The sequence below is a fragment of the Podarcis pityusensis genome, assembly GCF_964106645.2.
Source record: "Podarcis pityusensis genome assembly, chromosome: 1".
Taxonomy (NCBI): Eukaryota; Metazoa; Chordata; class Lepidosauria; order Squamata; family Lacertidae; genus Podarcis; species Podarcis pityusensis.
Genome location: NC_138028.1, coordinates 17279089 through 17304911, shown reverse-complemented (window position 1 = coordinate 17304911; position 25823 = coordinate 17279089). Strand labels below are relative to the sequence as shown.

The 25823-nt window shown below is 42.8% G+C and overlaps 1 protein-coding gene across 11 annotated transcripts in view; it reads left to right on the top strand.

Annotated features, from left to right (window-relative positions):
- Positions 1–25823, top strand: part of EVL (Enah/Vasp-like) — a 154596-nt gene that overhangs the window by 7822 nt on the left and 120951 nt on the right. For 4 of the 11 annotated variants that reach the window (XM_081022533.1, XM_081022529.1, XM_081022532.1 and 1 more), the window contains exon 1: positions 15131–15346. The exons of 1 other annotated variant lie outside the window; for it this stretch is intronic. In XM_081022533.1, the coding sequence (XP_080878659.1) occupies positions 15324–15346 (23 nt within the window). In that variant the 5' untranslated portion in view covers positions 15131–15323. Of the gene's footprint in view, positions 1–15129; positions 15347–16050; positions 16089–25823 lie in introns of those variants that run through there. 6 more of the 11 variants (XM_081022531.1, XM_081022530.1, XM_081022527.1 and 3 more) reach the window with 4 other exon arrangements.

Here is a 25823-nt window from a genome sequence, read left to right as displayed (position 1 = left end):
AGACTTTTGTCTTAGGTTGCCAGCACAAGGAGAAGTCAAACTGGCTTGCTTTGTGGACTCGGATTGGGCCTTTTGAGCCAGGCTCATACCCTACAAAGGGGGTTCATACAGCAGCGTCCGTACCTCCAGCCTCCTAGAGCTGCCCAATCAGCATGAAAGGGGAAATTGTTTAGCCTCTGAGAATATGTATCCTCACCCTTTGTGCTGATTGGAGCCAATCAGAGTGAAAGGAGGTGAGTCAGCCACTGTGGATTGGCTCCTAGGGTCACTCTGCAGAAAGTGCATGGGAAGAAGTTTGAGGAGGAGTTGTTCTGCATGCTCCAAAGCTAAGCATGTAAGAATGTTGAAAATACAAGTTAATTTAAGTTTCAAGAGAATAGTGTGCAAGTTCTGTAACATACCACGGAATACCAAGGAGAATACAAAAGTCACGCCAAATAAAGATATTGGCACACTCCAAATCATTTGTACATGTACGTGCACAGAAAACAATAGATCTGAAATCAGTGCTGAGAACTGCATTGGTTTTTGCAATGCATCCCTAATTATTGTTGAATAATCTTAGAAGACTGTAGAATCTTAGAAAGGTGTGTGCTGGGGAGGGATGACTATGGCTAGCAAGACAGAAGCCTGCACTTCTGAATTTGTCATTATACTATTGGTGGCATGTAAATTAATAATAATATGGAAGAAATGTTTACAAGCTGGGTATAGGTTAATCCTTCTGTGGCTGCCTTCTGACACATAGTTAGGCACACCTGATTTTTCTCTAGTTGGCAGAATTTAAGGAAGCATCACTGGGCTTTGGGTTAACAGCCCCTTGATGCCTGTTTAATCGGCCTCATTTGTATTACATTTTCAAACTGGCCACCCTGCAGAACTCGGTATTAAAATAATAGTCATCATCATCATCATCATCAACTATTATAAAAGCTACCATTGAGGGGCAGCATCAAGCTTTTTTTAAAAGAAAAACCATACCAAAAGCCAATGGTTATACAGTGATAACACACAAGAGAGAAAGAGTACAAGCAAACAGCATAAGCAGATAAACAATTGCCTCCAAATTTAAAAGCATTGTGATAACAAGGTGGCTGTGTTGGGGTTGTGGAAAGCTGTTCACAGGAAGAAGATTATGCATTTGATCCCAGAGACCTTGTAACTGACAGCAGGATCCTTCCCTTTGATCAGAACTGAGCTATAGAACTGAAAGCAGTAATGAAGTCAGCTAATGCTGTGGCATTAATACTAGAGATTAAAACACTGGCTTGGCTTTAGCACACAGGAATTTAATGAAAGCCAAGGGAATATTTCCCTTATGTTGCATTTAGACCTGCAGGAGAGCAGGTTTCAGCAGAGGACATCTTCTACAGCTGAGAGCTAGGAAAGGGAAACCATTTTTTAAAAATTTGAGTGTCGTCTTGTCAGTTTTTAACTGGGCACTGAGAAGCATTGAAGGACGCATTTATGTGCTGGGCAACAGTACTGCAGATGCAATTCAGGGCAAGTAAGTGTAAACTTAAGGGGGGAAACCCACACTGGGGTGAAATGATGATAATAATAAAGCCCCAAACCACATAATACCCTAACGGGCTTTAAATAGGCTTCAGTTTTCCAGGAAAGAGATATGGAAATCCCAGTGCAAAGTTCACTAAAAATATGAAATATGTACTGTGGCAGTGTAAACAGTCATTTCAATTTTAGGACTTCTTAAGAAACAGATTGGAAATCAGTAGAACACACATTTTAGAATTATTACGTTTCTACTCAGAAGTGTGTTCATTATGTTCAATTGCCCTTACACCCTAGTAAATGTGTTTTAGGATTGCAGCCTTTTCATATACAGTTGTACCTCGGAAGTCGAACCCCTTGTGAGTTGAATGTTTTGGCTCCTGAACGCTGCAAACACGGACGTGAGTGTTCCGGTTTGCGAACGTTCTTTGGGACCCGAATGTCCGACGCAGGTTCCGCAGCTTCCGATTGGCTGCAGGAGCTTCCTGCAGCCAATCAGAAGTCACGCCTTGGTTTCTGAACATTTTGGAAGTCAAACGGACTTCCGGAATGGCTTGCGTTCGACTTCCGAGATATGACTGTATATGACACTTTAGATCAGCCTTTCTCAATCTTGGGTCCCTGTATGTTGTTGGACTACAACTCCCATCATCCCTAGCTAGCAGGGCCAGTGGTCTGGGATAATGGGAGCTGTAGTCCGACAACATCTGGTCCCCCAAAGTCAAGAAATACTGCTTTGGAGAGTACCAAAAGCAAAATGAAAATAACTGTTAAAAACGGTATGATACCGCTTTATATTTATAGTGCAGATGGGACCTAACTGAACAGGCCAAAGTCCACTCCCTGCTTTCAGGGATGATGTGGGCTCCCTATTACTGTAGTAATGATCAGAAATTTCCCCTCCCACCACTGATCTGATCAGTTAGAATCTAATGTTCCTCCTTTGAATAAAGGTTTGACGAGAATGGTAGGTTAGGCTTGAAATCCTTGTGGGATGATCAAAGGAACTGTGATCAAATTGGAACTCTATTCTACATATGTCACCTGCAGAACAGGGAATTTTTGATTACCGGTGCCCTAAATATGACATAATGCATTTGCTGAGAAGGCTCTTGCTGTTGCCTCCGAGCTTTAAGATGGAACATCTGTGGAAGGAAAAGCAACAGCAGAGCAATACAACAGATATACATTATGCGCTTGCTTGTGTCAGTGTGTACCTGGTGAGTTTTGTTGAATCAATAAGAATGCAGAACGAGTTACAGATAGGTAGCCGTGTTGGTCTGCCATAGTCAAAATAAAAAAAATCCTTCCAGTAGCACCTTTAAGACCAACTAAGTTAGTTCTTGGTATGAGCTTTCGTGTGCAAGCACACTTCTTCAGATACACACTTCTTCTTCTTCTGTTTCAGTGTATCTGAAGAAGTGTGCTTGCACACGAAAGCTCATACCAAGAACTATCTTAGTTGGTCTTAAAGGTGCTACTGGAAGGATTTTTTTAAATGCAGAACGAGCGCACCAAAGCCCGTAGGGACACGTTTTTAGTAAAGAAGCAATTCACTACAAATGATTGAGAACTGGAGTAGGGAAACTCACTGGTAAATTGTGTTACCTTTGCTTAGAAAAATAAATGGCGATGAACACATTTGCTCCAGCTGTCCCTATTCATTATCTTTATTTCATAAATTTTATATACTGCTTGATTGTAAAAAGCATCAAAGCCGTTTACAAAAGGAATAGAACAATAAAATTATCAGTAAAAACAGTTAAAAACAACATTGGGGGGGGAATCAACATCACTGATAAACTAAAAACAAATCAAATTCCTGCATTTCAGGGGGTTAGGCTAGATGACCCCTTGGGAGTCCCTTCCAAATCTGCAGTTCTGTAATTTCATGATTCTGAAATGCACACCAGCATTCTACCTACTGGGACAGGCTTGTCTAAACAAAAAATGGTTTTGACATGCGTCAGAAAGGGTACAGTGAAAGTGCCTGCCTGGTGGGAGTTCCAAAATGTGAATGCCCGCCATGTTCGAAGACTGATTTCTTACAAATGCAGGATGAGAATTATGTGGCACTTGTAACAGTGCCCATTCCTCAGATGAAAGCAGTTGAGTGGGTGCAGTGGCATAGCGTGGGTTGCCAGTGCTCGGGGCTACGTGAAGGGGAGTGGGTGGATTGGAGGGAAATGGAGTACACATGCGCATTCAACTGCCTGATGGCGTCTGCATCACCCAGGAGATCACAGAGATAAGAAAAGAAGAGTTGTTCCCTTGTCTGGAGAGGTCACTTCTTGGTTCATATGGAGAAGCAGTTTTCAGCAGAGCCCAGCGCCGGAAGTGCACAACTGTATTGAGGCAGCACCAGGTGTTGAAATTTCGCACCCCTAACAATTTTGCAACTGCCCTTGTGGGCCCCTGCCCATGCTATGCCACTGAGTGGCTGTATAAGGAGTAAGGCAATTCTGCAGGTGAAATATACTCAGAGTCAAGTGTGGATTTCATGCTCTTTATTCAGCTCATAGTAGTGAGGAATGCCAGTTCCCCCAAAATGTCTGCTTTATATACATTATTTACACAATGGGCCCCACGGGATTGGCTCATTCCGGGATTCTCCTGTAGGCCAATCAGGTTGCTGATTCACTTCCACCTGGAGCTGGATTGGGTGGCTCCTGCGGACCAATCAGACTGCTGCATTCTGAATCCTATTGTTCTAGGACCAATCAGGCTGCTGCATTTTGGATCCTATTCAACTCAGTACATAACAGCAAGTAAACTGGTCCCAAGTTGTTCAGTGCTTTATTGTAATAGTAGTAGGTTGGCCCGGTGCTAAATTTGCAACCAGTGCAGGTCTCTGAGCACAGGTGCCGGCAAGGCCTCGCTCCTGTCAGCAATTGCACTGCAGCATTGTGGGCTAACTGCAGCTTCCGGGTCAAGCACAAGGGAAGCCCCACATAGAACACATTGCAGCAGTCAAAGCTTGGCATTATCTGCACCATGCTCTAACCAACTCAGCTATCCTCCATTGTGTACACACTGACTGGTGGTGGCTTTCCGGTGCCTCAGGTGGGTCTTTCCCAACCCTGCCTGGGGTCTTCTGTATGCAAAAGCACCTTCTCTTGCCACATGAGCTACAGCAGACAAAAGGAGGATGGGGCTAGAATTGTGAGAAGATAGGTCAGGCCTTGACTCAAATGGGAATAAATGGAAGCTCTGGTCAGATGCAGATTAGATTCCATCAATACACACCTGTGGCTGCTTATGAAGGCATTCTGGAAACTGCAGTCGATCCTGAAAATAGTAGCAAGGATGTTAAACAGTATTCACTGACAGATAACATGTCTCACTAGTACTGAAAGGACTTTGCTGGCTACCAGTTTGTTTCCAGTTACAATCCAGTTTATTATTATCACTACTGTTAATTTATTAATCGCTTTCTAAACCACTACCTCAAGGTAATTTACACATAAGTTAATTAAACACAGTTAAAAACACAAAAACAACAAATACAATCTTTTTTAGAAACACTAATGGAAGTGGACACTTCTGGTAAAGACTCATTCCTCCACCTGGGACAGGGTTTCCCAAACTTGGGTCTCCTTCTGTTTTTGGACTACAACTCCCATCATCCCTAGCTAGCAGGACCCAGTGGTCAGAGACGATGGAAATTGTAGTCCAAAAACAGCTGGAGGTCCAAGTTTGGGAAACGCTGAACTGGGGGAAACGTGTTGGAGCAAAGATGTCTTCACTTGTTTCTGGAAAGTGCAGATAATGAGAGCCTCAACAGGAATGCTGTTCCATAGCACATGGGAAGCCACACTAAAAGCCCTGCTCCGAGCTGCTTCTGAGATCCTTGGAACTTGGCAAGCATAGGAGCCAACTCCTAGGGGCTGGACCCCCAATAAAATATTTGACGGGCATTGCCATTCAGATGGTGTGCGTGCACTGCATCATGTGACCTCTCAAGTGTTGGCACTGGCCTGTGAAACCCCCAAAGTCTGGGACTGGCTTACCTGGAGGACCCACCCTGTTATTAAGATTTTGACCAGGGGCTTTGCTGAGGCATGATGTAAAACATGGGTAGGCAAACTAAGGCCCGGGGGCCGGATCCGGCCCAATCGCCTTCTAAATCCAGCCTGCAGACGGTCCAGGAATTGTCGTGTTTTTACATGGGTAGAATGTGTCCTTTTATTTAAAATGCATCTCTGGGTTATTTGTGGGGCATAGGAATTTGTTCATCCCCCCCAAAAAAATATAGTATGCCCCCCCCCCGAACGTCTGAGGGACAGTGGACCGGCCCCCTGCTAAAAATGTTTGCTGACCCCTGATGTAAAAGAAGACAGAATGATGGCAGCCCAAAAGGAAGCTTTGCTTTAAAAAGCGTTTTTTTGTGTGTGGGTGGGTGTTTTTTTGTTTTTGTTTTTGCTGCATACTCCTGTCCACTTAAGAGGGCAATTCACTTGAACACACGAACACACACGTAAAGTTCTTCATTTCTCTGCAGGGCGGGGGCACCGTCTTCCCAGTTTTAAAAATACCAGTAGATCATATATTTCTAAACAGTTAGATTTTTTCACCCCATGAGGCGATGACAGTTTGTAGGGCTTTAAAGGGATGTTGTTTTAAAAAATAAAAATAAATTCCCTATATGGAAAGTGGTTCCAGTCTTGGCTGCCTTTGCTGTGAAATATTTTGGCTTCCCAAGACAAAAAAAAAAGGGGGGGGTTGAAAGCCTCTTCAGTGTTTGTAGAGATCTGATGTCTATAGTTTTCCTAGGATGTCTTTCTACTTATGGTCTGGCAACGGGATCTGAGGAATCAAAAGCAGACACAGAGTTAAGCTGGAAATTCTGAGTGTCTCGCTTCTAACTTGAAAGTGTGTGTGTGTTGTATGAATTTCTGACGGAAATGTCACCTTAGAGACTCCTTCGCCTGCAAAGGCCACACGCATTCCAAGAGCAGCAAAAACGTGGTTTTAGGGTTAACACTTGAAGTGCCTGTGCCATTCTTAGCTCTAGGAGGCTGCCTTAGCCCATCTAGTTCAGCATTTTAAAATCTTAATAGCTAGAATGTTCAAAAATGAGACTTTGTGTATTGCTTGGAACACCAGACTATACGATTGCATGGTAGCTCTACAGAAATGTGGGCTATGATTTGGCAGTATCTCAGTTTCTCTCTCCCCACAACTGCCAGCCACCCCAATGACTCACATGAATGAATAAAGCAAGGCTTACCCAGTTTCCATGTGGTTTTCTGGGTCTACCGTTAAAGTACTGGATAATAGAGAACTGGACGGTGAATGTTTGTAACCTTCCAACATTCCCAAAGGCGCACTCCTCTGCCATCTCCCAGGACACACGGATGCCAACCAACAACGATTGATTATATTGCACTTAATATTATTTATGTGCATCTTTTTTTTAACTGTTGGGGCACATTTGTGGCAAAAGCAGGAGGGAGGAATATACAGGTTGTATTAAGCAGCCCAAAATGCACATCCAGTTGGCACGTTTAGAAATCTAGGCAACCCAAAATGGTGGTGGAGCCTGTTAGCTATCAGCTGGGCACAGTTGATGTTTATGTATTAAGTCATCTTATTTCAGTGTCAACGTGTTTAAAAACCAGCAGAACAAAATGCAGACAACATGAAGAAGGGTGGGTGTGGGGAGGGAAACATACATGGTCTTACATTTTCTCGGTATGTCACATTAGCGGTTTGTTTGCGGTGTTGTTCAAGGAGGGTGTGGAGTGCAATGTGCATTTTTGTTTTGGTTTGTTTAATTCCTCCATTCCCTTTTATTACTAGCACTAGCATTTGCTGATCAAGAATTTAGGATCCTTCCTCTTATTATCAGTACAGTGGTACCTCAGGTTACATACGCTTCAAGTTACAGACTCCACTAACCCAGAAATAGTGCTTCAGGTTAAGAACTTTGCTTCAGGATAAGAACAGAAATCGTACTCCGGCAGCGCGGCGGCAGCAGGAGGCCCCATTAGCTAAAGTGGTGTTTCAGGTTAAGAACAGTTTCAGGTTAAGTACGGACCTCTGGAACGAATTAAGTACTTAACCTTAGGTACCACTTTATCATTTATTATTTAGTAATTTTGTATACTGCCCTTCGTCCGCAGACCTCAGGGTGGCTCACAACATAAAGCAGACTTCTTAGCTGCTGCTACTTCTGTAGCGACCAATTTCTGCTTCGGATTAATGATCTGATATGGAGGACGGGGTGGGGATGGCGGGACTGTTGACTACGGCCCAGATTTTATTCATTGTCACGGTGTGTGATAAGGTGAAACCTGAGAAACAGTGCAGCATACTAATTGATACCAATAAATTAATCAAACTAATCAAAACATCCAGCATACTAATTGATTTTGAAGGATCTTCAAGTTTAATTTTGAGACCTCAGGGGAAATTATCCCATTACTTTCCATTCATCGTTAATTACCATGCAGGAATATAAAAATGATAGGAGGACAATGAGGTTTTGGAGCTTCACAGGAACATGGGAAGCTGAGTCGGCATTGATCCATCTAGCTTAGTATTGCCTACACTGACTGGTAGCAGCTTTCTGGGGTTTCAGAGAAGAGTCTGTCCCAGTTCCAGTGTTCCCAGAGCCAGTGTGGTGTAGTGGTTAAGAGCGGTAGTCACGTAATCTGGGAAACCGGGTTCACGTCTCCGCTCCTCCACATGCAGCTGCTGGGTGACCTTGGGCTAGTCACACTTCTCTGAAGTCTCTCAGCCCCACTCACCTCACAGAGTGTTTGTTGTGGGGGAGGAAGGGAAAGGAGAATGTTAGCCGCTTTGAGACTCCTGAAGGGGAGTGAAAGGCGGGATGTCAAATCCAAACTCTTCTTCTTCTTCTTCTACCTGGAGGTGCCAGGGATTAATCTTTTGCAAACTTTGTGTGTGTATAGCATGTGCATTGCCACTGAGCTATGGCTTACAAGCCTGGTAGATGAAGGGAACGCAGTGGATGTAGCCTACCTTGATTTCAGCAAGGCATTTGACAAGGTGCCTCATGATATTCTTGTAAAGAAGCTGGTAAAATGTGGTCTTGACTATGCTACCACTCAGTGGATTTGTAACTGGCTGACTGACCGAACCCAAAGGGTGCTCATCAATGGTTCCTCTTCATCCTGGAGAAGAGTGACTAGTGGGGTGCCACAGGGTTCTGTCTTATTCAACATCTTTATCAACGACTTGGATGATGGACTCAAGGGCATCCTGATCAAATTTGCAGGTGACACCAAATTGGGAGGGGTGGCTAACACCCCAGAGGACAGGATCACACTTCAAAATGACCTTGACAGATTAGAGAACTGGGCCAAAACAAACAAGATGAATTTTAACAGGGAGAAATGTAAAGTATTGCACTTAGGCAAAAAAAATGAGAGGCACAAATACAAGATGGGGGACACCTGGCTTGAGAGCAGTACATGTGAAAAGGATCTAGGAGTCTTGGTTGACCACAAACTTGACATGAGCCAGGACTTCCGGGTTGGCGCCATCGCCGAATGGCGGACTCCCTCCGAGCTCCGGAGGGAGTCGGCTCGGCAGGGGCTGGGTCCTACCGCGCCGGCGACGCGGGGACCCTTAAAAACCACGGGCACGGGGCCCGTGGACATGGGGACTCGGCTGGTACCGTCAGCGCCCTCCCGACTCGTGAAGGAGCCTTTTTAAAGGCTACGGATCGGGTGCCAGGGAGTGGCGTGGTACTTTGAGTCTATCGCTTCCCCTGCCGAGTGCAGCCGCATGCCATTCGTCGGAGAGCGCTGGCTTCTTCTATTTGAAATTCGGACATTTAACAAAAACCCGTGAGTAATTGGGTAACCGGGTACAAAAGGAGGAAAAAAAAAGGAATTTTTTTTTTTCCGGATTCGGCACGAGCGGGGGGGATCTAAAAAGGAAGTCAGTCCCCTCCCTGATTGTAAACATGCTAAAACAAGGACTGAGAAACCAAGATCAATTCAGAAGTTTATTGCTGACTAAAAATACCAAATTCCACGATGGAATCATTACAAGAATTGTGCTGGAGGAGAGTTGAGGGTGAGAGGGAAAAGGCAACCCCCCCCCCCCGGGAACCGGGGCGATTCAGAGAACCTGGCGGAGAGAGATGGAGAGTTTGACAGCTGTCAAAGTAGCTGTCAAATCTTGAGAATATAAAGAGGACTTTGCTACAAGTATTTTGCTGGTTAATTTTGATACAATTGGATATAAATATGGATACAAAATGTCGGGTGGAAAAAGAAACAACAACTTGACTTTTGGATGAGAGGACACAAAGTTATTGCAATCCCTCTAGAGGGGCTTTGGGACATTACAAGCGGCGTATGTGGAAAACTACTCTGGGATGTGTACTACTGGTCTTAGCTCCTGGGAAAGTAGCAAAACTGAAAATATTGTTTTGTCTACAGAGGTGACAACACAATAGAATCTTTCTATTTAAGTAAGCTCCTGAATAACAAACCTCTGTAGAGATACTAGATTTCAGAATAAGAATGGTTTTGCAGCTGAACAAGACAGAAACCTGAGAAAGTAAGAAACAAAAGAGTAAAGGACCAACTACGCCACGGCAAGAACAATGGGAGGAGCAACAATGACCAAGGGAAATTAAAGGCCTCGATTAGACTGGATTTTTGAAATTAAACATTATCAAAACAAGTAAATTTAAAGAAAACCGGCAAGATGGATTGAGAAAAATTTGGCTGTGGACTTGAGACCTCCAGGCCGACAACATACAGACTGATGGACATAGGGAATCTAAACCGGGGAAGGGAGGGGGAATTCTAGAATCCAAAGGCTATGTAATCAACTTCTGGAACCTTCTTCTATTTTCTATCTTTTATTTTTTTTTATATAACTTTGGTATTTTGATTTAACATGTTTTGGAAAAAAAAAAGGGGGGGGAATTCGTGGAAGGAAACGGGGTAGATTTTGGGGAAAAAAATCTTTGTTCTATTTTGTTAAAGGTGAGGAGTGATGTTAAGATTGCAATTTAAATTGGCTATTAGGCATAACATATTAGGTTAAATTGGGAATGAGAACTTGTGGAACCAACGTAGGGAAAGGGGAATACAGTCGGGAGGGGAAGGAGGGAGTCCCAGAAAGAAGGTTATGAAAATAAGGGTTTAAAATTGGTCTCTTTTCTTTCTTTCTTTTCTTTATCTTTTCTATCTTCTTTATTCTGTTATTATTGGAAATTTTAATAAATATGATTATAAAAAAAAAAAAAACTTGACATGAGCCAACAGTGTGACGCGGCAGCTAAAAAAGCCAATGCAATTCTGGGCTGCATCAATAGGAGTATAGCATCTAGATCAAGGGAAGTAATAGTGCCACTGTATTCTGCTCTGGTCAGACCTCACCTGGAGTACTGTGTCCAGTTCTGGGCACCACAGTTCAAGAAGGACACTGACAAACTGGAACGTGTCCAGAGGAGGGCAACCAAAATGGTCAAAGGCCTGGAAACGATGCCTTATGAGGAACGGCTAAGGGAGCTGGGCATGTTTAGCCTGGAGAAGAGGAGGTTAAGGGGTGATATGATAGCCATGTTCAAATATATAAAAGGATGTCACATAGAGGAGGGAGAAAGGTTGTTTTCTGCTGCTCCAGAGAAGCGGACACGGAGCAATGGATCCAAACTACAAGAAAGAAGATTCCACCTAAACATTAGGAAGAACTTCCTGACAGTAAGAGCTGTTTGACAGTGGAATTTGCTGCCAAGGAGTGTGGTGGAGTCTCCTTCTTTGGAGGTCTTTAAGCAGAGGCTTGACAACCATATGTCAGGAGTGCTCTGATGGTGTTTCCTGCTTGGCAGGGGGTTGGACTCGATGGCCCTTGTGGTCTCTTCCAACTCTATGATTCTATGATTCTATGAAATAAAATTATGTATGTATGTATGTATGTATGTAGTCATCCTTGTGTACCGATTAGACACAACGGTTGCTGAAAATTACGTTAGGAAATCATTTTACTGATCTTTATTCATGTGGACGATATGGTGTTGCATTATCTGCACATGCTATGGAGCACTTTAATAATAATTAATGACTATAAATTACACTATTAACCTTCTATAGGTTGGAGACTACGCTTGCTCTGGATGCAAGGCTCCTCACTGCGGAGATGTGGGGTTGAAATTTAAAATTTAGAATGTTCATGCAGCCAGACTTTTCTTATACAAGAAAGGTCCTTTCTGCTCCAGCTATTCAAGAGACGGCGCAGATTAGTTGACAGGACCAAGACTGTCGCATTTATCTGTTTCGTGCTCGCAAATACAGTCTTCTACACGGGGTGGGGAAATAGGCACTATAGTTCTGTGGCAAGTAGAGCTGAAATGAATTTACTCCATTAGATCTGCCTCAGTGAATTTTGACAGCAAGAGCATTCTATGGGTGGATGTATATTTGGAAAATATTTGACACTGAACTTGCAGTAGGAGTCAACATATGACAAATTTTATCTGTAGCAATTAGTGTTTGACAATCTGGCCTGTGAATGCAACAAGGCCAACCTCTAGTAGTGTCTCTTTTTTTGTAGATGTTTTCTTATTTTTAGAACTTGTAGCTTATTTTTAAAACTAAGAACTAGTATGTGAGATTGCTTTGTTCCTCCTCCCTCCCAGTCTATTTTCCTTTCGTGCCATGTCTTTTTAGATTATAATTCCAAGGGCAGAGGCTACCTTTTCTTTTAGCGAATTGTGACCTGATCTAGGAGCCTTTTCCAGCTGAGGGGTGGGATAAAATTTATTAAACAACCAACCAAACAGAACATCACCTGAATTTGTAGAGAACTAAGAGTATTTTTCACCTCCAAAGCATCAGCCTATGAACACATCTTGTAATTATTCGGAATTAGTCACTCCATGTGAGCAGATTTGGGGAACGCCTAATTTTGTAACCTTAGCTCTGGGGCATACCAGTAGGTTCTTGGTGCCAAGTCATTTACTTCTCTTAGAACTGGCTTTCCAATTCCATTGGCTGAAGTAAAGATGCTAATTTTCTTTTATACCTTTTGAGTTGGTCATACGCTCTGAGAAAACATATCTGAGCAGAAATAATGACTTCTGTGAAAAATGAAAAGGCTATTAATGATGGACTTCCCTGTTCCTCGAAAGCCGGGATGGACAACCTGCCGTGTCCCAGGTCTGGTTGGACTCCGACTCCCATTAGCCCCATCCAGCTTGGGCAATGTTCAGGGATGATGGGAGTTGTAGTCCAATAACCCCTGGAGGGCCGCTGGTTCCCACCCCTCTTTAAAATGAATGAAAAAGTAGCAAAATGCGCACAATTGTTATTCGATCTCAAGAGGACAGCCGATCTCAAGATTTCTTGGTTTGGGAGCCTTTGCAGTTAAAAAAATGAATGATATTTGTTTAGTGTAGACATGCGCTTGGAAGACTTTAAATGGACATTAGCAGAAGGTGTGGCAAGAATCCTGGGTTGTGACTTCTGTTGGGCCAAATTTTGTCCCTAACGTGCTTCAGAGTAAATAAGTGAGGTACAGTGGTACCTCAGGTTAAGAACTTAATTTGTTCTAGAGGTCCGTTCTTAACCTGAAACTGTTCTTAACCTGAAGCACCACTTTAGCTAATGGGGCTTCCTGCTGCTGCCGCGCCGCTGGAGCCCGATTTCTGTTCTCATCCTGAAGCAAAGTTCTTAACCTGAAGCACTATTTCTGGGTTAGCGGAGTCTGTAACCTGAAGCATATGTAACCTGAGGTACCACTGTATTGTTTTCAACCAGCTTTTACTTATTTGTTTGAAAATATCCTGGAAATGTTGCTGTGGGTGCTCCCTCCTCCCTGCCCCTCTCTTATCTTACAATACATCACCCTTTCTAATTGTCCTGTCATTCAAAATGGCTTCTTCCCCCCCCCCCCGGCCCTCCTGCCACTTGCGCTAATGTCATGTTTTTTTAGTAGCAAGCCTTGCTCATGTTTCGGTGCAATTTCCCTTTTGTTCCCATGACCCCATGTTGTCTTCTGACCTAGAATGTTCCGCATTGCTCCTTGCTCGGCGGTTCAAGCATCGCCGCTAACACGCTTCGATTCCCGAGGCCTTCCAACTTCCCTCAGCCTTGCTCCTCTCAGCGTTATTTTCGAAACGCGGCTTCGTTGTTTTGACCTTTTTCTCAAGTCACGCCATCTCTTCTGCTTTGGCTGTATTCCACAATAATACCTTGACATGCTAAGAGCCAGAAGAAGCTCTAGCGACATTCGAAAATGGCGGTTTCTAGGCGGTGACGTGGAAGCAAAAGTGTGTTGTTGAGCAAGACTTCTATTTCTTCAAGTGTCTAGCTGCTATAACGAGTGGGTTCAACTTCCCTGGTGTGAGGAAAACAGGAACCTGGCTATTACCAAGGTGATACCATTGGTCCATCTAGTTTAGTACTGTCTACACTGACTGGCAGCAGCACTGGAGGTTTTCAGGCAGGGATATTTTCCAGCCTTCGCTGGAGATGCCAGACGCTGAACCATAGCTGTCAACTGTCCCTTATTTGGCGGGAAAGTCCCTTATCCCAGCACTGTGTCCCGCTGCTGTCCCTTATTGATGATGTCCCTTAAATTTCCCGGGTTTCAAAGGAAGCAGCTCCTCTCCCTCCCTCCATGCTGGCCAGGGAGGAGGGAGGCTCCAACTGTGTTGCTTGGCTGTGTTGCTCACCCAGTAAGGAGTCTAAGAACGACTGGGGGGTGGAGCTTGCATGCCTTGTGCTGATCAAATCGGCCACGTTGCCTGGGGACTCGCCTTTGCTCAGCGCTTCCCAGCGGAGAGATGACGGTGGTTTTCCTTGCTGCATCCCCTTTGCCAGGTTGCTGTGCTGTGGGAACCACCGCTTGAGGCTTCGTTTGGCTGCTGGCTGGGCTTTCTGCCTTTGGCTCAGAGGGGCTCAGAAGCTGAGCATACCTGTGCTTGAAAAATCCCTTATTTTGGCTGCTGATCCCTTATTTTCGAGGCTGCTGGCCCCTTATTTTCAAATCTGTAAGTTGACAGCTATGCGCTGAACCTGGGACTTTGTGCATGTGAAACATGTGCTCTACCCCTGAGCTTACGAGCCTTTCTCACAGATAATGGTTTGCAACATTTTCATATCTAGAATAACCAGCATGATCTAGCCTTGCTGGCATCTGTCTGTCTCGGGAGACGATGGAGGAGTGCGCCTTTGGGCGAGAAGTCAAACTGTTGGTAGGTGTGACTGTTGAGACCGATGCAGGAGAGACATGTTTTGCTGCAGCTGGAGCAGGTGAAGTGGTCCAGTTCTTCTGACACTCTGTGTCCTATTGATTAAAATCACCAGGAGTTAAAATACGCTCAGTGTGGACTGCAGCATGCCCTTAGTTTGCAGGGGGGTGTAATGGGTGCAAACTGTTGAAACGCCAGCACCACCTTCCACCCTGTCTTGCTTCTTGTTCTGTGAATAAATTCATTGTCCACATTTAGAATAAAATAAAAACCGTCCATCAAAATCAGATACGTTAACTGTCGTGCGTGCCAGGTTCTCTACGGATGGCCCTGATTGGGCTTGAATAATAAAGATATCAGCCTGTATTCTTGGAGTAATGCTGCATTAATCAGACTTGCTGGAATGATCACATGGTATTTTATCGCCTTTCCCTGCGAGCTGCTGCTTGTCAGCAGCTGGTTGAGCTGCAGGCTGCAGGCCAGTATCTGCAGCCTCGTTTCTCCCAGAAGCTTCCCAGCACACAGCTCTCAGTTATGTCTGCAGCTTGACCAACTCAATGTTTCTCCTGCGCCTTACGGAGGGGATTTTGCAGACCTCAGAGGCCTGTGCATTATTCTTTCCTGGGCCATGTATGCATTTGAAGAATTCAGGTAGGCTCTGCGTAACAGCACGACTGGCTCTTTTCTTTCTTTTTTTCCTTCTTGCAGGAATTTTGCTGTGTAATGTCAGGCTGCTTGTACGGCCGCGAAAAGAAAAAAAGGCTTCTGAGTTGTAAAAGGGGGGCTTTTGCCTCCGTGTAAGAATCGTAGCCCTTCTCCAGTGCTTGGGAGGTGGGTGTGTCAAGGATGAGCTGCAGGTAAACAATAGCTAACTGCATGATGAAGTGCAGAGATGAGTAATAGCTTCTAATCTAATGCCTCGTTGGGATTTTTTTAAAAAATCGCTTTTGCAGCCTGAAGCTGCAAGTATAACCTAGAGTCATAAACATAAAAACATACCCTTCTGCTGGGAAAAATGAAAAGTATTTTGTTGTTGTTGCTGCTGTTTTTAGCTCGTGACAGATGCTTCTCTTCTGGTTTTTATTCATTTATTCTTAAAGGATAGTTAATTTTGTGTGGGCTGAAATATAGATGCTTGGATGGAGCATGTATGGAATTAGGCTGGGGAGCTGTTGCTCAGTACATACGGTATGTCTGCTACTTGTGGTTTCGTAGCTGCAGTATTTCAGCAAAACCACTTGGTGAAAATAAAATGCTCTAGATATCAGTAGAGGTGTTGTATTTTTGGTGAGATTTTAATAGGTGCAGAAAGATAATATTTTTTATTAGTGGTATTAAATGCTGTGTTCTACATAATTCTTTTTTGAGAAATGGAAGGAGGAGGAGGGCTTTGGTAAGTCTTTTCTAACTCTTTTCCTTTGCAGCCCTGCAGATTTTTTTAAATGCATATGAAACACAGTGAATCCTAGGCTTGTTCTTACCAGCAACAAAACAATACAGGGATATGTTCAATTTTCTGACCTTCATTGGCCTTTCACTTTGTGGTTGCAAATAAGAAGGAAGCTCACCCACTTTTTCTTCTTCTTCTTCGTCTTTCAAAGCTAATTGGTGAAGATCATGGTGGGGGTGGGTATCATTAGCCGCTGCTCTTGTTGTGCAGATGCCTTCATTATAATGTCATTTCAATAGTCGCATACTGTAAAAAGCTAACTTGTACCTTATTTGCATGGGAGGTGGGATTTGATTAACTGAAGACATCATCCGGCTGAATGAGAGGAGGGGGTTTGCTCCTCACAGGCACTGGTGTTAAAAGCACTGTTTTCCTGCTAAAACACATTTTAATGTCAGGCATGTCATTGTCACTGTCATGTTCGTGTTCATTTGGCTGAGGTGTCCCTGATAGCAAAAAGGATGATTAACAGCATTTTGTTCTCGATTGGTCTTGAAAAGTAAGCGGTCCTTTTCTGCACAGTGCGGGGGGGGGGGGGAAATAAGAGAATTTGTGCTATTTTTGAAACATAGGATAATACTGTTTTGGGAGCAGGAAGAGGAGGAGGAGGAGGAGGAGGATTTTGGCAGAAGCCAGTGCAGTGCTGTGTTATAACTGCAGTTTGTAGCATTGTTAAGAAAATGCTTGCAAACCTTGAAGAGGCCAATTACTGTCACCAAGTTAAGCTGCAAAATGTAGACGAGGCAGCAAGCCTCGCGTCCTTTTGTCTTAGTCATTCTGTGCAGATGGGAGAGCAAATGATGCAAAAGTGATTTTCTTAATGATTTTGCGATCAGGTTGTCACGCAGATACAAGGTTCGTTTTGATACGCCGACTTGCAAAGGGCATGGGGGGGGGCACACTGCTTTCCATTGACAGCTTCTGTTCATCTCAAAGGCATTTCACTCGAGGCAAGCTTGAACTTAGTAGCCTTGAAGTAACATGCAGGTCATGCTTTGGGGTTCCTTGCATTGTCCTTTGTTAGGGAGGTTTCTTTTGGAAAACAGTGCCTACTTTTCCTAGTCACCCTGCTTGGCATGTAGAGCTGTTGCTATGGCACTCCCAGAAAATAGCAGATTTGTTACTCAGGCGCACTGTTGATTCTGTTAACACGGTGGAACTTCTTAAGCCACGCAGAATTCTTCACGCAGAATGGGAAGGTAACAGTCAATTTATCAAAGCAAGTGCAGATGGTTATGAAGGGAAATGTTTCTATTCATTTCACATAAACAGCAGCCCACTATGAAAAGCACATGAAAAACACGGAACAGCAGCCAACTATAGATTTTAACAACCATTGATGAACTAGGGGACTTCCAAATTATTAGCCTTTTACACCTGAGCTCTAAAGCCAGAACTCCATTAACTGGATTCTAACTGTTGCACTTTGAGGGGCAGGTACAAAACAGACCACATAAACCTTCCAACTGGCCTAGTTTGTATTCCTGCTGCCTCAAGCAACAGGGTAGTATCCAGTGCCAAACCTACTCAGGGTAGACCCACTGAAATGAATAGACATGGAACAGTTTCTTTCCTTTAGTTTTGGTGGGTCTTCTAACCTACTCAGAGTAGATCCATTGAAATTAATAGGGGATGGAGCTACGGGTCCCCTGTGAGGGAAGGTGAGTAGATGGCATGATAGAAGGGAATAAAATGATGCATTGTGTGAATAAAGTAGATAGAGGAAAAGTTTGTATTCAGTTAACTTCTACTCAGAGAAGACCCACCAAAACTAAAGGAAAGAAACTGTCCACTAGATCTCTCCTGGACATCCAGTGAAGAAGCTGAATGTTGAGAGATTCGGGACAGACAAAATAAAGTTACTTCTTCACGCAGCGCAAAGTCAAGCTTATGGAATTTGCTCCCCAAGGAGGCAGTGATGGCCACCAAATTAGATGGCTTTATAAGAGGATTGGAGAAATTCATGGAGGAGAAGGCTTTCAATGGCTACTAAGCCTGGTGCGTTCTTTCCCTATTGGAGGTAGTATGTTTCTGAACGCCAGTTGCTGAAAACAGAAGGGAAGAGAGCAGTTGCACTCAGGTCCTGTTTCCTGGCTTCTCATGAGCATCTGATTGAGAACAGCATGCTGGACTAGACAGGGCCTGATCCAGCAGGGCTCTTCTTCTTATGTTCCCTTCTCTGAAGTTCTTCCCATTTAGGGACGTTCTGACGTTTGCGACAGTTCTAAAGCATTCGCAAGGAAACAGAGCTGTCCCCTTCCCAGCTATAACAATAGCGAGCTTGGGAATTTAAGGAGTTAAACTCGTTGGCGTTCAATGGTGTCAGCGAAGGAGAGATAGCAAAAAGTGTTTTAAAAATAAATGGTGTCTGGGGTTTTGCAGATGTGGGTGCTATTTTTGAACAGTGTTTGCTAGACAATATTGTCTCAGGCTCTGCCAGCCCACCATTGGCAGTGCATAAAAAACATTGTCGGGAATATTGAAAAGCCATGCCGTCTACAAGTTGGTAGAATGCAGTATAACGTTTGGAAGCCTGTTTGAGCTGCAATCGGAATGTGGTTCATTCCCTCCTAACAAGTGTTACCTCTGGCGCCTTCTATTATTGCAGTGTATTTTCTAATATTTCCAGCACTTTCATTTTTCATTTTCATCATCATCATTCTTATTATTGCAAATAAGGGCATGTCCCTGCTTGACAGCTTTTAGGCACACAAAATTAGCAGACCAATCATACATTTTCACCATTCGTCCTAAGGAAAACTTTTTTTGTGTAAGTGAAAGCAAGCGAAGCATTGCACAAGCAACAGAGTGAGTATTGCGCTGCATAGGAAACACTTGAGCTGTATGGTGTCAGTGCTTGATGCATCTAAGAAAGGGCCTTGCTCCTGCAGACTATGTGGATCTTTTGGCAAGATCAGGAGCTCATGCAGCATATACAGTGGTACCTCAGGTTAAGTACTTAATTCGTTCCGGAGGTCCGTACTTAACCTGAAACTGTTCTTAACCTGAAGCACCACTTTAGCTAATGGGGCCTCCTCCTGCTGCCGCGACGCCGGAGCACGATTTCTGTTCTCATCCTGAAGCAAAGTTCTTAACCTGAAGCACTATTTCTGGGTTAGCGGAGTCTTTAACCTGAAACGTATGTAACCTGAAGCGTATGTAACCCGAGGTACCACTGTATATGTGTGTGTATATTTGGCTTACATGATCTTATTCCTTTCTGGATGGGGTAGAGTATATCAAATTTTGTACCTTAGGAAAAGACAGTGCAGCCTCTTCCTTCCTGCCCAGTGGTAACCCAGTATATTGTAAATTACCCTGAGATCCTTGGATGAAGGGTGGTATAGAAATTCAATCAATCAATCAATCAATCAATAATACTGTCGTTGTTGGGCTGCATGAGTTTCATAGGCAGGGACCGGTTGGATATTAGATTTCATAAGCTACCACATTTCATCTTGTTTTGTGAACATTTACTCTTTATTTTACTTTTGCCTTCAGTGGCTATGGAACTTGCTCCAGCATATATCCAACCTTTTTCAAAACTGTGAAAAAGAAGTTGGAGCACCCCATTCCCTCCTTGACATTTTTTAAACCTTTTTTTAATATAAAAAAATGTCTTTTGCTTGTTCTTGGTAGTAGTTGCTGCCTCCTGATATGGAAAACCAGTATTAATGTACACCTATTTGTAAAAAATTGAGGTAAACAGTCAGACTCTCGCACGAAAGCCAGGCTTTTCCCCATCTGCCAATTATGTTGTGAACGGATATTACTGTGTTTACATTCAAATGAGACATACTCAAATGCCACGTTAAGGATAAATATGACTAGGAGGGTTTGTGTTTCTTGAGTTGCAGGGAGGTTTTGAATGCATAAAATAGTCCTGGAAGCACTTAGGAATGCTGCTTTAGCAAGTTCATAAAATATATTCAGAATTTTGGACTGGAGGACCTTTGAAATCCTACTTTCTGTACAATGGAACCTTGGTTCTTGAACTTAATCTTTTTTTTAATAATTTTTTTTATTAAGAATTTAAACAAAATATATTATCTTAAAACATATCATCCTTTATTTTTTCCCCATTTCCCCCCTCCCCCTCCCTCCCATAAAACAACCCACACTCCACCCTGACTTCCCTCAGTTCCAATCACTGGTTTCTCTATAATTGCAATTCTCTGCATGTTACAAATTTGTATAGATCCTTAATTTGTCTAGCTGTTTGTTATCAATAAAAAGTTTGTGAGTGTTCATTCAAAACCTGCCAAGGAGTCCAATTCACTTTGTTGAGTTTTTAAGTACTTTGTAAAAGGTTCCCATTCATCTTTAAAGTCACAGTTATCCTTGTCCCGTAGTTTATGTGTCGATTTTGCCAAGTCTACATACTCCATCATACTTCTTTAGTCGGAGTTTCCTCAGTCTTCCATCCTTGTTCTCGAACTTAATCTGTTCCGGGAGTCCGTTCGACTCCTGAAATTGTTCGAAAACCAAGGCGTGGCTTCCGATTGGCTGCAGGAGCTTACTGCACTCAATCAGAAGCCGCGTAGGATGTTCAGCTTCCGAAAAACATTCACACACTGGAACATTTACTTCTGGGTTTGCAGTGTTCAGGAGCTGATTTGTTCGGGAGCCAAGCTGTTCGGGAACCAAGGTACCACTGTATTGGGTACAGAGACTGATAGTTCTTGGTAAGGACAAAGTTTGAAAAAGTTACTGTGGAGCACGCACAGCAGAACAATGAACTAGATTTCACACAACCTTTTGCACATGGGAATAAAGTGAGACTAAGCCATACATTAGAAGAACAAGGTAGAGACAAGGAGCACTGAAGATTACTTAAACAAGGCTGTGTACACATTACTATTTATTATGGCTCCAGCGTACTCCTACCACTGTTATTTGAAGCTTAGTACACATGATATTAGTTGCAATACTTATGTATTCTGTAGTTTCTTGAGAAGCACTGCTGTACTTTGATGTGTTTTCCCTCAAACCAGCTTCCATCCGATTTGGGAACATTCGAGACAGCTGTTGCGAATGCGCAGATGATGATGATGATAATAATAATAATAATAATAATAATAATAAATAAAAATAATAAAAATAATAATAATAAAAAATATTTATATCCCACCCTCCCCAGCCGAAGCCGGGCTCAGGGCGGCTAACAACAATAAAACAGTACAAAAGTACAGCACAAACAACACTCTAAAATCATTCATTATAAAATTAATTCAAATCAAGCCACTGGCAACCATTGGGCCAGAGCTCCGCGAAGATTGCCGAGGGAGGGAGTCAGGCTGTGCCCTGGCCAAAGGCCTGGTGGAAGATGATAGCTTCATTGAATGAGGAAACAAAATCAGGTAATGCACATGGAATGAAGACATTCCTGCCCTCCTATCTGGTGTGCACAACAGCATAAAAAAGCAACTTTAAGCGCAACAGCAGGAAACATATGATAGCCAGTGAATTTTCAGAGTTCACGGCAGAAATTCAGTGCATATTGAATGAATATAATACAAGTCAACTTGAACAAAGGGAATGCGTACAATACCAGTCACATCTAAAATCAAAGTTGTAATTAACTTTTTTCAGGTGACTATGCTTAGGAAGCAAATGTATTTTCGCACACAGCTTTTTGGGCATGCTAAAATTAGTCAGTTTTTAGTCCTTTTATTTCTAAGCAAAGCAAAGGAAGTGTATGTAGGCTTGCCACTAGTTCCTTGAAAAGGTGTATTATAGGAACTTCCGGGGTGGTGCCATCAGCAATGGCGGACTCCCTCTGAACTGGAGGGACTAGCTCCGCGGGAAACGGATCTTCTCCGCTACGGTGAAGCGGGGACCCTTCTAAAAATCACAGGCGGATGAAGCCTGTGACCATGGGACTCGGCGGGCACCTTTAGCGCCCCCCCAACTCGCTAAGGAACCCACTAACGGGCTCCGAAGTGAAGAGGGGGAAGTGGCGCGGTGCTGTGAGTCAACTGCTATATCCGTGGAGCGAAGCCGCATAGCCGTTGCCGGAGAGCACTGCCTTTTTCCTGGGACAATTTGGACTCTAAAATAAGCACCCGTGAGTACTTAGACTTTGAACAACTGGACATTAAATGGGGACCTGTGAGCAGAAAGGAATTGGATCTTAAAAATCTATTTCAATTTGGTACGGAACGGGAAGGTCTAAACAGGAAGTCAGCCTTCCGTTCTTTTGTAGACAGAATAAAGCAAAGACAATGTAAACTAGAGCTCAGAAAATCGCCTTCAAAGGATTGGATTTCATCATTTAAAATTGTGGAACCCCCCTTCGACAGCAGGAGAAGAAAGGGGATCTTTTTTGGACTGTTTAAAGTGAGTTTAAAGTAAAGCAACTTTCCTCCGTCCTGATCCTGGAGCGGGTTGCCAGGACTGACGTTTGAAGTTCATTGACCAGAGACAAACGTTTTTGACAGATAGCTAAAAGAAGAGAAACATAGTGATTCCACTGTTCCCCTTCGCATCTTAAAGGAATAAATATGGACAAAGTATCTCAAAAAGGGAAACTTTGTTGCAAGAACAAATAGAAGTTTTCCCCCTAGAGGGAGACTGTGAAACTGTAACCAACTCCAGGGAGCCGGCAGCTGTTACAGATTACAATCGTGGGAATAGGCATTTGACCTTGCAGGACAATGTATTCAGAAGCTTTGTTGTGTGCTTTCTATAAAACAAATGCCCTACTGGAACAGTTACATGAGAAGGTGAATTTGATTGCGACTTCGACTAGAAATTTTGAACAGGCAGTGGGAAATTTTGAACAGACAGTGGGAAAATATGTGGAGCCCACCCAGGAATTAAATCAGGAGTGTGTCCTGACAGAACAGGTCCAACAGGAATATGAGTTTTCAGATTTGACAAATGAACTTGGAAAAAGCCAGATTTGGAAAGAAAAAGCTTGGTTTGGCTTGGAAATGGGGGGCTGGATTGACCCCCCTATGCTGGGATGTTTGGACTTTTCAAATCTGGCAATGGGCCGTGAGATGTTTGGGTTTGTGGGGGCTCTTAATTTTGGAGGGTCTTTGAAACATGCTTTTAAATACCAAATGGAATTCAGTGCTGAATATGGAAAAGGGGCTGATCTGTCGAGAAGGGTTAAAAATATTGCCAAGCTGGAGTTACCACGAGCAGGAGACAAGGGAAAATACAGTTACAAATATGAAGAAGAGCTGCGGAAGGGACATGGAAGAGACTTGAGGGCCTCGGATATAAGGTTGCCAGGTTAATGGGCTAGATTGATGGGATAATAAGGACTGACAAAACCCGGAACCAGGAGGAAGGGACGTTGGATGAAGATTGGATCTGTTTGTATTTCTTTTTTCTACCATTAGAATTGTTTTATAAAATTGATGAATGTTAGAAAAATGTTGGAATGAAATTACTTGGCTTTAGTAAAGATGTTTAAAGAATTATGAAAGAATATTATGGTTATGAGAAGTTGGTAAGGATAAGATTTAAGTTTTAAGCTTTAAGCTTTATTTTCCTATAGAAAGATAAGAATAAAACAGTTTAGGGTAATGTAACGACAGAATATTATGAAATATGGAAAGGATTTGCTGGGATAATTAATAACTAGGATACAAAGAAAGGGAGGAGGAGGAGGTCAAAGAAAGAAGGTAATGACAGTGGAGGATTCGAGAATAATGAATTTGTTTTTAAATGTTCTTAATTGTCCGTGGTGTATTTTTGTATTTTTTTTCTGTCTCTTTTTCTTATTTTTGAATTTGTATTCGTATGGTTGGAAGGGGTTTGTTTTTCTTTCTTTTTCTACTTTGTTAACTATTTTTATTTTGTATTTTCTTCTGATTTTATTTTACTTTGTAACACTTTGAAAATTTTAATAAATATCTTATTAAAAAAAAATGTCAAAAAAGAAAAGAAAAGGTTTATTATAAAACTAGAATCATGTAATTGTAGAGTTGGAAGGGACCCCAAGGGTTTTCTAATCTAACCTCCTGCCGTGCCAGAATCTCAGCTAGATTGTATATGTCAGATGGCTATCCAACCTCTGCTTAAAAACCTCCAAGGAAGGAGAGTCCACCAAGACATACCTACACAACAACAACAACAACACCCTGCAAATACAACCTAAAACCAATGAAACAGCAGCATAAAACCATATAAAAGCAGAAATTAAGGGAATTCAAACTCATAAAACAGGGTCTGATCTTATAGGTCAAGGAAAGCCTGGGCAAAAAGCTGTGTTTGCATACAACATTTTACAACATGTTAATAGTGCAATAGAGATGATGATGATTTTTATTTTGGTATTTTAGTTTTGTATTTTAGTTTTGTTTACCAAATGTAAGTCAAATAATCATGTTGCACAAGATCAGTTTGCGGGAGGGGGAGAAATCCCAGGATCTTTTGGGGGGGGGGGAATTTATGCAATTAATTATTTTCCAGAAAACTCACCAATGGAAACAATAAGGTGAGATGAACAAATCTTAGAGTCCAAATATTCAACCGTCATTTGATGCCCTTCTGTAAAGTGAGATACAGTGGATGTCTCTGGGACAAAAGGCCTTTGGGGGGGCTTTGGGGGGGGGGCTCTTCCTGGCAGTGAAGTATTTTCAGGCTGTGGATTACCTTGATTGACGTCACCTGGCCAGTGGTTCCTCCTAGACAGCAATGCTTTTTGTTTGGGCTGGGATCTTATCTGCTCATTCTTGCCTACAGATGGGGATGAGGTTTGATGTCCTTACAACAACAACAACAGCAATAATAATAATAATAATAATAATAATAATAATTTATTATTTATACCCCACCCATCTGGCTGAGTTTCCCCAGCCACTCTGGGCGGCTCCCAATCAAGTGTTAAAAACAATGCAGCATTAAATATGAAAAACTTCCCTAAACAGGGCTGCCTTCAGATGTCTTTTAAAGATAAGATAGCTGCTTATTTCATTCACATCTGAAGGGAGGGAATTCCACAGGGCGGGTGCCACTACCGAGAAGGCCCTCTGTCTGGTTTCCTGGTTTACTGGATTTGTGCTTGTGTTTCTCATACACCAGGAATGCCTTTTTTCTTTTTTTTTTTTCTTTTTTGAGCAGCTCCTAGGTCAAATTTGCTACTCCTTTATCCTGAGCTTCAATTCTGCGCACGGTTACGTTTATATAAATAGCTGGTCAAAATGTGTGTAGCTGTGTGAACAATGTCCTTGACTTAGCTACTCAATTGTGTATCTGTAGGTGCCTTTGAAAAGCCCAGAGTTTGCTTTTTGCGAAACTCAGTATCTTATCTGTATGTAAACATTGAAATCTGCAGGGTGTTTGAGGGTGTCTTCAGACTGTCTTTTGTTTGTGGGAGAGATCTGAGCACTAGTGGATCTTTAGAATTGCTCAATTAAAGTGGATTAAAACACTCAGGTTGCCCTAGCACAACACATCCCCTTTTAAAAAACACAGATTTTTATGCATTGAAAAGTGTGGAATGAGCAAGTGATTAATGGGAAGATGTGCCTCACGAGCAAATCAAGACATGTGCACGATGAGTGTTCATTGTTCTGTAAAGCTGCATGCGCCCTAGACATTCGAAGCACATTATTCCCCCAAAGAATCCTGGGAACCATAGGGGTGTGTTTTTTAGGTTGTTGGAAATTGTAGGTCTATAAGGGATAAACTACAGGGACCAGGATACTTTGAATGTGCGGC